The sequence below is a fragment of the Rhynchophorus ferrugineus genome, unplaced genomic scaffold (assembly GCF_030347505.1).
Source record: "Rhynchophorus ferrugineus isolate W39M unplaced genomic scaffold, kcgeb_rfMv2 rfM6, whole genome shotgun sequence".
NCBI lineage: Eukaryota > Metazoa > Arthropoda > Insecta > Coleoptera > Curculionidae > Rhynchophorus > Rhynchophorus ferrugineus.
In genome coordinates, this window is record NW_027472585.1 from 7,511,736 (window position 1) to 7,528,334 (window position 16,599).

General features: G+C 31.2%; 1 protein-coding gene across 2 annotated transcripts in view; it reads left to right on the plus strand.

The window, feature by feature from the left end:
- LOC143198586 (kin of IRRE-like protein 1) overlaps positions 1-16,599 on the plus strand; it is a 684,992-nt gene that overhangs the window by 419,819 nt on the left and 248,574 nt on the right. For both annotated transcript variants that reach the window (XM_076407904.1, XM_076407905.1), the window contains exon 3: positions 5,961-6,147. In XM_076407904.1, the coding sequence (XP_076264019.1) occupies positions 5,961-6,147 (187 nt within the window). The remainder of the gene's footprint in view (positions 1-5,960; positions 6,148-16,599) is intronic.

The window sequence follows — 16,599 nt, forward strand, 5'->3', positions numbered from 1 at the left end:
CTCAATAATATATAGCCATATTGGTTTGAACACCTGATTGTAGATCAGATGTGAATCTTATTGTGAATTGGCATTTTGGATTTTCTTACAAGGAGCCCGAGGCTGCTTATATTTTATTTTGAGTTCGGCTAACTTACTTTTGAAATGCTTCTTCCATTTTAATTTGACATGTGTCATACCTAAATATGTATCAGTATTTACGTGTGAAAAATCTTCAATCATCATCGAATCTTTCAAAGAAGTGAAGTGCTACTCAGATAGGTCAAGACTAATATATCAGAACAAGTAATAATCACCGAGAGCAATATTTGGAGAATATGGCAGTTCCAAGTATGTTCACCAGTTTTGCAACATGTGGTTGTGCGTTGTCATGCTGAAGAATAACATTGTTGTATCTTTTATCATATTTTTAAATAATAGTAATAATCGCGTTTTAAATAATAATAACTTCAAATCCTTTATAAAATGTTGGTTAGTCAAGTGGAGCTAGTTTGGTGTTTCCCAGCAAACCTTTAATTTCTTCCTTGACAGTCACGACACATTTATTTATATTTACTGAGTACATATCGTAGTTATGCAATACCTTTTTCCGTAATAGTTTAATGTTCTTTACATTTCTGTCGAAGGTACAGCCCCACAGCTCTATAATATATAGCCATATTGGTTTGAAAACCTGATTGTAGATCAGTTGTGAATCTTATTGTGAATTGGCATTTTGGATTTTCTTACAAGTAGCCCGCAGCTGCTTATATTTTAATTTGAGTTCGGCTAACTTACTTTTGAGATGCTTCTTCCATTTTAATTTGACATGTGTCATGCCTAAATATGTATTTTCAAGACTGGTGGTTTGTTTAATTTCTTTTTGGTAAAATTTTAGCTCATTTAATTCTATTTTCCGTTTTTTAATCCAGTCTATTAATTTATTACTAGTGGCATTTAGTCTCTTTGTTGGTGCCTCTTGGATCTTGCCAAATCCTAACAGTGCTATCGTAAGCTATCGTAACTTCCTAGAGTTCTGGTATAAAGTAAATATAATACAGGTCCCAGAATGCTGCCCTGAGGAACCTCTGCTTGTATTTCTGTTAGTTCATAATGTTCTTCTTTTTAGTTAGTTCTAAAAAATCTATTGGGGATATATGATGTATATGTCTCTATATATTGCTTTGGTAGCATTTTGGTTTATTTATATATCAAGCTCAGGTGCTAAACTTGTGCTTCGTTTAGAAATATTGTAAAACAATTGTTTTTCTTCCAAATAACGCCCAATGATATCCTGTTCCTGTTAGACTTGTTCGAATTTTAAATGTTTTTGCCGGCATCCAAACAGAAATTATATCGAAAATATATCTCTTCTCTATTTAGTATAGTTAATATGAAACTATGAGTTTTTTTGCAAAGCAATTTTAAGCTTGTTTCGAAAATTGTTCTTGATTCTCATTAAAAACATGAAGAACATGTCTGAACAGAGACCATTGTGATGACCAAGGACTTGTATCTATATTGCATTTTTTATTATCACTCTTTTTGTTCTGTTCTTTTTTTAACTGCAACAGATGCTCACATACTCTCGTATACTTTTAAGTATACAAGTATCGACTAATTTGAATATAAATTAGTACTGGTTTTAAAGTTTTACAAAAATAATATAACGGTAAAAGTTTTCCCGTTGTTATAATATAAATCATCAATTAATCAAAAAGATGGAGTGAAATCTGGTTGAACGACCAACAAACTAGAACAACACCGTATATGTGTTCTTATTAGTTGTGACGGGACTTGCAAAGGTACGCCTGTTTTACCTGCCTATAAATTCTAATGGGAACACGCACCAATACTTGTCAAGAGAATTGTTTATTTCCTTTTCAATAGTTTGCCGTCGTCTCGCGCCTATAATTTTCCTCGGAGCTTTCGCTCGACGAATCCGATTGATATATTTTAATCTTGAATGACGGGCACCGCTATTTATAGCTTCATAAATAATGGCTTCCGAATAGGAGGGTTTTAGCTTGTTCGAAAACTAAACAACCATAAATAATGCATTGTCGGTTGAGGATCTCAAGGAATGGTAAATTGAGTTCTCCCTTCTTTTTTCGTCCAGGAAAAATAAACACATGTTTTTCTTTTCATATGCCATAACAGTATTTCGTGGTCTTATGTTTGTCTTTTTATTCTGAAGATTCAGACATATATTTCGACATATATATCTAGTTATATATATATATATATATATATATATATATATATATATATATATATATATATATATATATATATATATATATATATATATACATAAAAAATATTACTAAATATGGCTGTAAAATATTGCTGTTATATTTGGAAAATTAAAAAATAAAGGATATGTTTAAGACTTAATCTAATTACAGCGCTACCTAACGGTTTCAGTTGTTGTTTTAAAAAAAATGTTATCGAAATTGATTCAACGATTTAGGACACCTTCAGGGATATACACATTTGCTGAAAACATTAAATGTCTAAATACTGGACTGAGGACCAAAAAAGCATTACTTAATATTTTATTTTGATTCAGACTCATAGCGGTAAATCGTAGTTTAATCATCCCTGGTTATGAAAATTTTATAAAAATGAATATGTTACAAAATATTATTACACAGCATAAGGCGGTAGATGGAATTTCCGAAGAAGCTATCTCTTAAAATTTTATATCCATCTATCTAAAGTCTTGGAAGAATATTCTATACATATTGTATAGTTTAATAAGCTTCCAAAAAGTTATATATTTAAAATGTTCACACCTCCATATACCCTCGATATCTGTTCAATTTACATATGTGATGTGAAAAATTGTCCTTTCAATTCTAAAACCCAAAGTCTATACTTTAGGCTGTTTACGTTCCTCAACGCTTTATATGTTTTCAAAAATTATGTCCGTTAACAATCGGCTGTTTTTAAAGAAGAATATTTATAACAATAAATTCTAACAAATAAAGACAAAAACATAAATAAGTAACAAAAAAATAAATAAATAAATACACTCATATCTTCTTAGGGGAGATCTGCCGTAATATTACCTCTCTGGCGATGCAGTATGTCACATTCTCATGGAATATACATTTTTGCCCACATTGAGATCTGATCTCGATTACCCTTATGAATTATCTGACATATTCATTCAAAATACCTGTCCAAGCACTTTTATTTCCTCGAAAATATTATATCCAATACTTCAATAACACATTACTTGTGATCAGTAGCATTTATATTTATTTCATGTATCGAAGTCCAGTATTAATTTTGTTCTATTATACTCTCTGTATTTTAACACATTCTTATAAATTGCTATTGTTAATCAATAAAATTCTCTTTGTAGTCGCTAAAAGTTAAAACTAAAAATTATATGTTGGAGCGAATTTAAATAAATTTTTTTTTGAAAGTTTAATGAAATGAAAGATTAGAATTAAACTTAGCCGCAAACTTAACGACTAACCTGGTAGAGGAGTATTTTATCATAAAAGTAATGATATATAACATCAAACAAATCTTCTGTTAAATATAAATGTATAAATGGTAATGCGGTTTTCCAGTTTATTGGAATTTAGCCATGCAAAATTAAGTATAATATATCATATTTAAAATTGGCATTATATAAAGTTATTCGGGGTAAAACAGCTGTTGGCCCTTTTCGGAAGCGATAGATTACCAGTCGTACGTGTATTTCCAAAGCGGGACGGATTTTTACCCCATTAAATCGCTACAACGTTTTGCCAAACCGGTCGAAAATTATTTGAAAATTTACGATCTCCAGGCCGGCCAGACACAGCGTCGAACGGCAGGAGAAAAAAGCATTTCACGGGGTTTTAATTAAAATTATTCAAAATTGCCGCTGCAATAAAAATTGACTATGGCAAAGGGTTCTAGAACGCTATGAATGCGCACTTAAATTTTTTTTCGAATTTTATTATTGCAAAACGACGACCCTCTGAAATGAGTCAGTCCGACATCAAACAGTGATAACCGCCGTGGGTTTTATGGAATTCTAATTGAAAAATCTCGGATAAAATTACATTTCTACAGTAATTTATTACAACGTTGTTTTTAAATTTTCTCTGATACTTTTCGAAATTGTTAAGTGATCTCATATTTCCTCCAAAAAGTAACTCCTCCAGGTCTTTCTTCCTAAAAGAATATAAAAGTCTACTTAGCTAACCCGGCTCTCCCACAAGCCTAGTATAAAGTCTGCCATAAAAGACTCATGTATAAAGAACATAAAATATTTCTCAGGCAGTTTGTTTAGAGTAAAGCAAGAAGAAACGTATTCAACAATCAAAGAAACAAAAACAGGTTTACCGCAAACTGCACTTTGGGTCTTGTTCTTTACCTACTCTACACGTTGTGACATACCATAAATAAAATATGTTACTATGACTGGAATTGCTGATGACCCTTCATTAGAAACAATAGCGCAAAAGTAACTAGAAAATTGCAATATGCTAGTAATAATATAAATAAGTGGGTCTAGAGAAAATAAAACGTTAAATATATAAATATAAGTTAACGAGAGTAAATCAGTGCATCTTGACTTTACCTACAACAATATTGTCCATATACCAATAAAAAGTATTATTGGTATATCCCATATAGTAACAATGCTAAGTACTTTGGAATGAATCTTGACGCAAAAATTCATTAAAGAAAAAAACAAAAAAAACTAAAATAAAAAAATTTGAATTGAAATTTAAAAAAATATATAAGTTGAATGTTGTATAATTGAGTTATGGAGATGTTTTGCCAGAAGTAATATCAACATTATGCAAGTATTTCAGAATAATATCCTGATAAGTATTGTGTATGCACCCAGATACTATCAGAAAGATTACTTACACTGAGGCCTCGGCATTCCAACTATTACAGAACAAATTTAGAGATTCGAAACAAGGCCGGAAGAAAGACACCACTCCCAAAGTTCTGTAACTCTTAGATAACACTGAACTAGGAGGAGCCTCTAGATAACCAAACCTTGTAATCATGTATAGTTGCGTACTAAAGTGTGCTGTATGGTAAAATGATTAGAAAGTGCTTCTAACTATTATTCCGTTAGATATTAAGTAAGGACCAAAATTCCTGGTTACGTAGCTACCTCTAAGTCACTGTAAATATAAATTGTAAGTTAGTCGACAATGACAAGTACTATATTAACAGATTTTTAAAATATTGATCTTCCATAACCTTCTTACTTTAAATATGATTTCATAATAAATCTTAAAAATTCAAACTTCCATATTTTCAATTGCATTTAACAAAAAAATTAATATTAAATTAAAATTAACACAGTAACTTTAACTGAAATTAAAAACTACGAACCCGATATGAGACTCTGCTTGTTTAATACTCTAGAGGAATTGTTTGTATTCCGGGAAATGAAAACACGTTCGACAGTGACGCTCCCATTTTTGTCGCCGAACATAATTTCATTGAGTATGATCAACTTTTCGTTGTTATTTCAAAATTTCTTATATTAGCTGCATAAAGAAGTGCATACACAATTTTAAAACTCTATTTGGCATTTTAAAATATTGCTTACATATATGGAAAACTAGCTCTATAAACGTATACCTAACTATATTTAATAATCGACGAAATACTTCAACAAAAATATTAAATACATTGAATATTCAATAAATGGTACACAGGGCATAAATATAGCGCAAATAAGAACGTATACGAGATGATAATTACCTAATAGACTAAATCAAACTTAACTTAACCCTGGATTATTTATTTTATTTAAGATACCAAAATTGAATAACAAAACTTATACTATACAAAATGAACCATTTTTAAGAATTATTCTAAGCCCAAATAGTCATTGCGAAAATGTTTATATATGCTCATAAATTTCCAAATATAAAGAATATATATTGCTGCTATAAATTACACTTGTATATTGTATTTTAACGATAGTTATTTATTATTTTTAGCCTATGGGAATGTATCCACATAAATACGAATGGGCATCACAAAGTCAACAAAACGGTGATTGTTCCATATGGGTGCGAGCAGCTCAACTTGAGTTTGATGATGGCAGTTGGGAATGTCAGGTCACAGCCAGTGATTTTCATACACAGGATGCTTTGACGAGCCATCCGGTCAGACTTGTAGTACGAGGTAAGTTGATTACGATGCTAACTGTTAATTTGAAGCCTTCGATAATTTATACAATCACCACAAGTTGTGGTATAAAAAAATAGTAATTTCTGTATTCAAAAATCGATTTATTCAAATTTATATGTTTAAAGCTAAAATATTGAAGTCATCAGATCCATCTAATGTAGTATTCGTTTATTCATTGGTCAGATTTTTCCTATTCTTTTCTAATTCCTAATAAAAAATCAAAGAAATCCTGAATCCACTGACTGCTTACCTACTGAAAATGTAAAAGTTAAAAAATTGTACATTGGGAAATATATATTTTTCCACAATTACTTATATTACTTATTCTGATTATCCTAATGAATATTAAATATATATGCTCCTCTGAATGTTAAAACTAAATTATTATAAAACTAACTATTACTAAATATTACACTAGCGTATTTAATATATATTGTGAGTAGCTTTTAAATCATCTTATTTTGTAATCAATTACGACCACCAGATAATTTTAAAGTGAAACTGACATTAGTAGTTATAGAAACAATCTGAACATAATATTAAATTTCGTGTCATTAAAAACCAATTACCTTTACCTAAGGAAATTCAGCTTTTAATTCAGTTTCATTTATAGTAGCTTATAGTTTCTTTGAGTGCACTAATGTACACGATGCCTATTAGTAGAGCAAGAATCACATATATATTTAAATAGTTCACAACACAACTAGTTTCATGGTTTGTATAATCTTTTCGATCTTAATATTTGCTAAACATATATATTTTTGGTTTTCTTCAATTATTTATAAAAATCTTATTTACTGCGGTTATGTTCTTTTCTTTTTATGTGATTGTTTGATATGTGCAGGAGTACCTATTGTACATACAAACAATATGGAATAGTGTAAGAGAAATATTAGATACATGAAATGGCTGTTATTATTATAGATTGATAAATTTTTTATGTCCGGAAAGATAAATCCTTTTTTAAAAGTTAAAATAAAATACATAATCACCATTCGAACGAACAAATTGTGGTATATCCTATGGGTACACATCTTACCGTATTTAAATAAAAGAAACTAACATCTAATTGAATCGTATAAACACATTCCTAACATATAATTGGCCAAATTAGCTAAACTAAATTTCAAAAACGTGTATTCACTTTTTATGCACCTGATATAAAAAGTTTTGAAAAGTCAGTGAAGGGATTACCACATTTAGCAGCATAAGTTTGACCACAAAAATATATTTTTTAACTGTAGCACTCGTTTTTATTTCTTATGTGATAGTATGATGAGTATTAATATATATAGAATATACAATATTTTGTTATATTGGAGCTATAACAACGAGAGTATCATACTTAACTAAATTATGTTTAAACGCAAAAAATGGGTTCCTTTTTAACTGCGGTATTTTTGTGATAGCTTAACAAGTATTAAAACTAAACAAAATATATAATTCTTCCTAAAGCTTAAGCGCAAGACATAATAAACAAAAGATAAAACAAATTATATGGCGACCAATAAGTGCACATCTTGTAATATTTAAAAAGTTGAAACTAATATATTTTTTTACATTAGCCAAACACAGTGTCAGAATTGTGTATATATTTGTATGAACCTGAATTGGAAAATTTGGATAAACAATCAAGAGAAGCAATATTGGGTTTCTTTTTAATTGATATTTTCTTTTCTTTTTTTATAATAGTTTGATATATGTTAATATAAACAAAATATAAAATACCTTAGAAACCTAAAAACAAACATTATATACTCGGCTAGTTTATATTTTTTTAAGTTTATTAGACAATTAAGACATTATATTGAACAAATCAAAGGAAAACTAACATATAGGTGAATTATAAAAACACATTCCTAACATAATATTAACTAGACTATCCAAACAAAGTGTCAAATTGTATATGCAGTTTCATAAGCACTAGATATAAGAAATTTTTGAAAAACTACAAAAGGCGAATCCTACTTAGCAAAATTATGTTCGACTGCAAAAATGGGTCAAAAAATTTAAGCAACATAAAATTGATCAAAATAGCCATGCAAGGTTTAAAAATTTGTATACACTTTTATGCACCTGATATAAGACACTTTAGAAAGCCAACGAAGGAACTGCCATACTTAGCAATATTACGTTTGACCGCAGAAATGGTATCGTCAATATCGATCGTGTTTTAATTAATCTAACCGAACGCTGAAAATGTGTCGCAAACTATTTTCGATGAGCGCTAACTGTACGACGCCGAACTATTTAAAATATTCCATTAGCCGAACGCGATGGAATGTTCGGTTCCAATTTGAACGGCTGGCATCTTGATAGTCACTGTCATCAGTCAGCGCTGGAGGTCCCCGTCGGTTATAAATCGAGAGGCAGATAAGCGCGGCTGAGACGGCGGTGACGGTGGCATTTTCGGCCGTGTTCCCGTAGTGGCGTCGCATAGCTCTTCGCAGGAATTGCGGGACGGGAGGGCCAGGAGCCGTCGCTCCTGGTGGCTAAGAATGCTTTATGTTTACGGGGACTATGGTCGTTTGTTTTGATATTACTGGTGGCTGTCGGTGTAAATTTCCGAAACTTTGTCTTTGCGCCACTAGCGACGTTACGGTGCGGCCTAAACTTTCAACAATTACGAATCCTGAAAATATTGCTTTTATTATACGGATTTTTTCGTGTATTCTTTTCAAAATGGCTTTTCAAGGTCGCATTTCCTAGTGTCCAATAAATATTTAAGTGCAAATTATTATAAGCTATAAATAGTATTAAAATTTTTCGAAACTGAATATTACTTTAACGTAAAATAACAACCTGGTTACTTAAAAATATTAATTATGTTTCTTAATAATTGACAATAACTACATAGAAATTTAATTAAATTTTTATACAAATTATAGCACTGGAAACTCTTGTAGAAGTTGTTATTAGGAAACCAAATATTTATATACTACCAACTTGTTAGCTGGAACAGGAATGTCTGCTATATGATTATCCAGTTATGTTAATTATCCAGTTGGTATGGCATTAACAGTCTTCATCATTAGGCAAAAGTAGCCAATCCAGAATTAAATTGCTTTCCCTTACCTGGAGTCGAAATGTATGAATATATGTATTGAATGTCAAATAAACCATGATCATATGTAGAAGAATTAGCGTAAAAAACTAAAGAACAAAGACAATGTAGAACAGCTATCTTTTTTTAAAAGCTTAAGCTAAAGCCATAATCAACAGTAGATAAAACAAACTATGGAGCGACCAATTAGTACACATCTTGTAGGATTTAAATAGTAAAAACGCTAAAGACTACAAAATATTGGAAAATATACTATCGTATATATTGAAACACAAATTGAAATATTAACATAAATAGTCAAACCTAAATTTGAACCTATTCCTTTTTGTATACTCTACGTGTGTTCTGATTAATAATATAAACCACGAGTCTGTTGTAATTTTGACCAAGAACAAGGTAAAATTACAGTAATTGTAACAATAACATAAAAACCTACTCCTACATAATTACGTCAACACGTAACTTTAAGAGTATATAAAGATTTTATACAAAGGAGTGTTTATGTTTTTCTATATTATATTGTAATATAACTAAACTAAATCAATAGCCAATATTACTTTATGAAGAATATATTTTGTTGATGAAAACATTAACACTTTGCATAATATGAAGTAATTTTAATAAATTCACTAAACCGTTTACAACTATAAATTATAAATCCATTTCCCTACCAAAACGAAATAAAAATATATCACCTTTTAGTTCGAATTATGACATTAAAAACGTAGATAAGAGCGTCCTATTTTAGCTGCAGCACAAAGCCTTAATTAAAGTTTCTCCTATTAGTTTCGCGTGATGGAAGACATTAAATTAAACAGGCGAACAATTGTTTATTCAGTGGCTGTTATTTATAGATCGGTTCAAGTGAGTTCTTGTAAAACCATTACAATATAATCAGATTTTTTTATCGCTAAAAGCAAGAACGTCACACTCTAAGGAAAATTAACAAGAGAATTCCATTATTATATTGAGTAAACGCGTACCATGATATCAATTACTTAATTAAGGAAAAAGCAATTGAAATTATTTACGGGAGAACTCTATTTGATTTCGAATAATTCCAATACCGTCAGAATTATATCACTAATGGATTTTTTGATTTATATAACATCAAAAAGATATCCATTACGGACAGCAAAATAAAGTAATATTTAAAAATAAAGATAACTATACTACTTGAATGGTATCACGACATATATTGAATATGAAGTTTCATGTAATAAACTCTATGCATCAACCAGTAGAGGTTTTCGCAGATATAGGAACGAAAATACATCTTCTGTTTAAACTAACATATTTGTTAGAAGAGCATATTAACCATTTTACATGTAATTCTTTATTCTTTTGTTACTCTGTCCTTGACAAGTTATTTTGATATCTCTGAGCATCTCCTTCGTTTCTTGTCTTATTTTCTATGTGCATTTTTCTTGGCGAAATTAGATTTAATGTATTGTATTTTATTAATTTAATATATTCTTCCTAAAACATATGATATTTCTGCAAAACCGTCATTGGTAATTCAGTATTCTATTCTATGGTATTTCCTCATACATACTAACTAGATGCTCATGTATATTCCTAATATCTATCCACACGGATATTTTCATCATCTTTTATTGTTGCCATTCTCCCACTCAGTTAGCAATTGTCAACAATGGATCATAATATCACATACAGAAAGTTTCATTTCTCCACTTTCTGACCCACTATTCAAATTAATAACTAAACGTTTAACACAATTTGCCAATTTCTTCTTTTGTGTGTCTGATGAAGTTCAACCAGTCTTTAGGTGTTATTGTAGGCAATGCTTCTTTCCACATATCCGAACAATTCTTCAGTATATATACTCCTCGACCTTCATGTCCATTATATTAATTCTTTAATACATCCCATATCAAATAGATTGGAAAAAATGGAGAGAAAGACGTTCTCTGTAGCCATCTTTTTCTAACCTATTTCTGAAAAGTAACCAATAAGCCTCAAATCTAAATCATATATGGTTCATTTCTCTACGGCAGTCACCCAAAACAACGTTTGTCAGTTAATAACCTCTAATTAGTATCATTAATGTTTTGAAGTATTTTGCCAATATTTGACAACTAAACGTATTTTATAGGGTGATTCGGTTACATTGCTCGGGTGTATCTGACAAGATTGAAGTACGTTTTAATTATAATAAGATGGCAAGGAACCAATACTGTCTGATTATAAGATGAATTTACAATATCTGATAGGCAAATACGTTTGATATCCTGAAATGTGTTCTCTATTATTTTGAACAGACTCTAACACGCACTCTTATATACTAAACCTTCAGCAATCAATCACCAGTGGCTTAATACACATAACAGAAGCTTACAACAAAACTGTGGGTATTGATCGCGCCTCCATCTATTTCACCTTTGTCTCCACATTTCCACGGTAGCATAGAAGAATAATATACGACATTCATAAAATATAATAACAAGCCTCGTTGTTTCCATATTATAATTAACTTTCACTTGAAAATCAACTCTATAATTATACCGATCCTAACCCAACATAAAATTAAACATTTACGACTACAATCCGAGATCTGAACGAAAGTGGAAAAAGCTCCTTTTCCAACGAAAAACTTTACCCGTCCGGGCCACCGTTACCGATTAATATTCAAGGGAAAACCATTATGGGAAAACCGAACCGGCCGAGTTTCTAATTTAAGCCGCGCGATGGCATGCTGGTTTCATAAAATAAGATTCGGCTCGACATCGTAGGATGTGGAAGGCGGACTTTATGCGGCATTATCCGCCGGCGGCAACCGACAGCTCGTGCCCAATTAAGACGGTTTGCCAATTAACAGGCGTGTTCTAATTATTAAAAATATTGGTCGTTCGGGGACGTAATTGTGCCTAACGTTACTGGTAGGAAAGGAACACGGGATGGCAAACAGTTTGTACGAATGTTACTAACTGCAACTGTAACTTTTTTTATATTATCGCAATTGTACGTTCGACTTATTTTAAATTGGGTACTTATTGGCTCTAAGCCAAGTCTGGCTGCCTGACCATTATGTTATAACTAGGAGGGACTGCAGGTCCATATTGAGGCAACCAATTATATTAAAAGTTTTATTCAGTCGACTATATATGAACAGAATATACTATTGTTGTAATCTATGTATATATAAAAATGAATTGCTGCTTGTTAGTTTCGCTAAAGCTCGAGAAAGGCTGGACCGATTTGACCAATTTTGATTTTGAAATATTTTTGTAAATCCAGTGAAGGTTTATATGGGAAGAAAATATGACATAATTGCGACGAAAATAGTAAGAACAACTTTTTTTTCGTATATAAAGTGTCAGTGTCGCTACTATTAATAGTTTCATTGTCACAAAAGATCGGCGATTTTCTTTGGTCAAATATTTACAGGTGCTTTCGGAAATTTATCTTGTGACTAAAAATGTTGAGAGCTGATCAAATCTATTCGGTCATTATTACCAAAGCGCGATTAGAATATATAACGAATTCAATATTTAGAATAATTGCAAAAATAAAGTTGAAATAAAGTTGAAAATGAATGTTGAAATATGTAGTGATTGATTATGATAAAGAGTACATTTGTAAACGTATTACACATTTGTTATTATGTGGTCACCAATATAGTGTATCGTAAATGTATTTACTTTTATTATTAGCAATGCCAAAGACAAGATGACCTTATTTAGTTCGCCGAAGTCAAACAAATAGACCACAAGCTACCTCACGTGATAGGCACACTGATGATCAGCGACTAGCAGAGAATGGTAATAGTCGTATTGATATGACATAATTGTGAGAGGAAATTAATTGGATATGTTTAGAATTTAACAACAACACGATAAGAGCGAGCAAAATACAATGACATTGGGCAATTTAGATTACTGTACAAAAATAGATAGTAATAAAGTAAAAAATAGAATAGTAAAAAAATTACAAAAATAGATTACTGTACCGTCAAATCAGATATACTTAACGAGATGACAGTCCTTCATCAATATTGTAAGGATCTGGGATTGTAAGGATCTGGGATATCATTAAGATCTGTGATTAGAAGTAATTCTAAACATTCTGGGGCAACTTTCAAAAATATAATAGTTATACAACTATTATATAATTAGTTATTATTATTAATAGTTATACAACTATTATATTTTGACCAGATGACATCATTTGGAGCAACCCATATTGTAAAGGATTACTTCGTGTCCACTTTCAAGATATTGTACCACAAAAATTTTTGGGAACGTTAAAATTCATATCAGAAATAAGATAACAAAATCTTAAAGTATTATGTTGTTAAATCTGATATATAGGTAATAGACAGGATAAAATCAGCCTTAATGGTTTGGTATAAAGCCAGCTTAACATCATTAAAGGAGTTTTGGAGATACGATAATGTCAGTCACATAGGGAAAGATCTGGACTATACGGTGGATGTGTAGTTTTTTAGAGACTTCGATCACCATTTCCTCTAACACAGTATTATCGTACGTATCCACTTTTCATCGTTAGTAATCATCAATTTAAAAAATAGATTCATTTCGTTTCGTTTCACTTGCTAAAACTAATAGAAACTAGGCCTTTTATACTTTTCACTACTAATTCATGCTTTACCGATATTCTGTTGGTGTCCAGTCTTATATAAATGGTTCAAAACTCTTTTATTATCGATTCTTGATTCCGCAGCGAACTTGCGATATGAAGTATATGGATCCACCACGATATTTTATAGAATTTTTAGGGGCATTTTCACTGAATAAAACGTTATCTTGTCGGCTTACAACTGTTATCTTTCAAAAGTGCTACCCGCTAAGGAATATCGAAATTATTTTACCCTAACCCTATATCTTCAGAAAATCGAAAGTGTGCTTATCAACTTTTTATATATTATACCATCCAGTAAAATATTCCATCGGCTCATATACATTCTAGAGGCATGAGCAAAATTATATCCATCATTCTTATATATCGTGATCTAAGGAACATATGTCTAACCATTAATTTTCCTTCGGGAGGTTTCTTTATCATTAGGATGCATTAACATCAGTTATGATTGATGCCGTCCTAATGATTCAAAATCGAACATTTCTTAACTTAATGTCTGCCGGAAAATATTCCCGTAGAAAATATTGTTTTTGGATCGATAATATTTTAAATTTTAATATTTGGGTGTCTGAATTAATGTGTTTATTTATTTTTAATTAAGAACTATTTATAACTGGAGTGTTCAATATGGTTTAACAGTTGCTTAAAAATAAGTAGTGTGAATTAATTTTGAATGACGTTTTCATAGATATAAAAATTCCAGTAAAAATAATATTACCTTTCCAATTATTTTGCACCAACGTTCATATCCACGTCAGGAATGCTTATCAATTGAAATAATCGAACAGCATCTAACATCGATTATAATAGCTGGGGTAATACAATTAATATAATAATATTTAGGGTATAAATATCACAGATTCTGTCAGTTATTTTAAATCGGTCTATATTAATTTCTCTCTAATCAATCCTAATATGTTGTATTACAGTATATAATGTTCTATACATAATTATTATCATATATTGATTATACTGTTTTGTTTGTGTATCCTGTTTGAATAAAATAAAATGGTTAAATTGATCAACAAGCCGGCTTGGTGGCGCAGTGATAAAGGCAATGGGACGGTCCTCCTACTGTTGTGATAGCCGCGGATTCGAATCCCGCTGGGGCATGGCGTAAATTTATGTTTGTTATTGTTTAAAATTTGTGAATGTTTTAGAAAAGAGTGTAAGATTCGACAAGGAAAATGATCCCAGTCACGCCAGTAACCAGGCTGGGTAAGACCGGATGTCTTCTGGGATGATTTCTAAAGTTGGTCATTCGCCAGTCAGGCTTATTTCTGATTACCGTGGTTCGGAGCCCACGTTAAACTTTAGGCTCAGTCCAGATAAACCCACAGTTGATGAAAGAAGACTTTAAAATATACATATAAAAAATTGATCAACAAAAGATTTGAAAGACAACAAAAGACTTGTTCAGATCATAAATTATATTTTAAAATGTATTTATACAGCTTCATTTTTTATGGAATTTGCTTAATTATTATAAATTAGCTAATAAGTGGAAGTAGTTTTTATATTTTTATTTGGAAGCGTATGAGACTCAACTTATTATCTACAATTATTTAGCAATTTATAAGCAGTTATAGTACTTTAGGTTATACCCTTAGTCCTTGTGGATATCCACATTTCTAACATACCGCGAGGAATTAGGAATCCCCCGAGAACCAAAGAATTTTTGGATGAAAAAAGCTTAGATTGTAGTATTAAAAAACGTATATAATGAGTCAACACGATTTAATTGTGTTAAATTGAAGTATTTATTTTAACACTAACCTTTTATTAGTAGGGAATAAAATTAAACAAAAACAGATTAAAATGCTGATGATGATTTCAATTTTGAGAATCCTTTGATACTTTATATGTCACAATAGTGGGTTTCTTCTGAAACATTAGAATTAATCATACTCATACGCTAATATTTATTCCGCTATTGTACGCCACGTAAGCTCTCGAACATATTTCGACCTCACACATGCCACTTGTTTATATTTTAAATACTTATAGTGTTTCGAGGCTATTCTATTGTATATTTTGGTATTTTTTATTGAGACTTATAATATAACAGTTCAATTGAAAAAGCGAGCTTTTTTTGAGAGATGAGAACAGGAGATAGTCGCTGGCGGCCAGATCTGGAGAATGCAGTGGATGGGGAAGCAATTGGAAGTCCAATTCGTGGATTCTTGCCATTACTTTCACTGACTTGTGACACGGTGCATTGTCTTGGGGAAGCAACACTTTCTTTGTTTTCAAATGCGGCCGTTTTTCGGCGATTTCGTCCTTCAAACGGTCCCATAATGCCATGTAATAGTCGCTGCTGATGATCCTTCCTTTTTCAAGGTAGTCAATAAAAATTATTCCATGCGCATCCCAAAATACAGACGCCATAACCTTGCTGACCGACTGTTGCGTATTTCCACGTTTTGGAGCGGATTCACCGTGTGTAGTTCACTCGGATGACTATCGATTAGACTTCGGAGAGAAATGATGGAGCGATTTTTCATCCATTGTCACATATTGACAAAAAAACTCGGGTTTATTAGGCTTGGTTATCGTCAAATACTGCTCCGAATCATCAACTCCTCGTTGTTTTTGGTCATAAGTGAGCTCGCGCGGCACCCACTTTGCACAGAGCTTTCTCATACCCAAATATTCGTGAATGATAAGATGTACACTTTCAGTTAACATCTTTAGAGTGTCTGCTATTTCATTCAATTTCAATTTACGGTCATTCAAAATCATTTCGTGGATTTTTATAA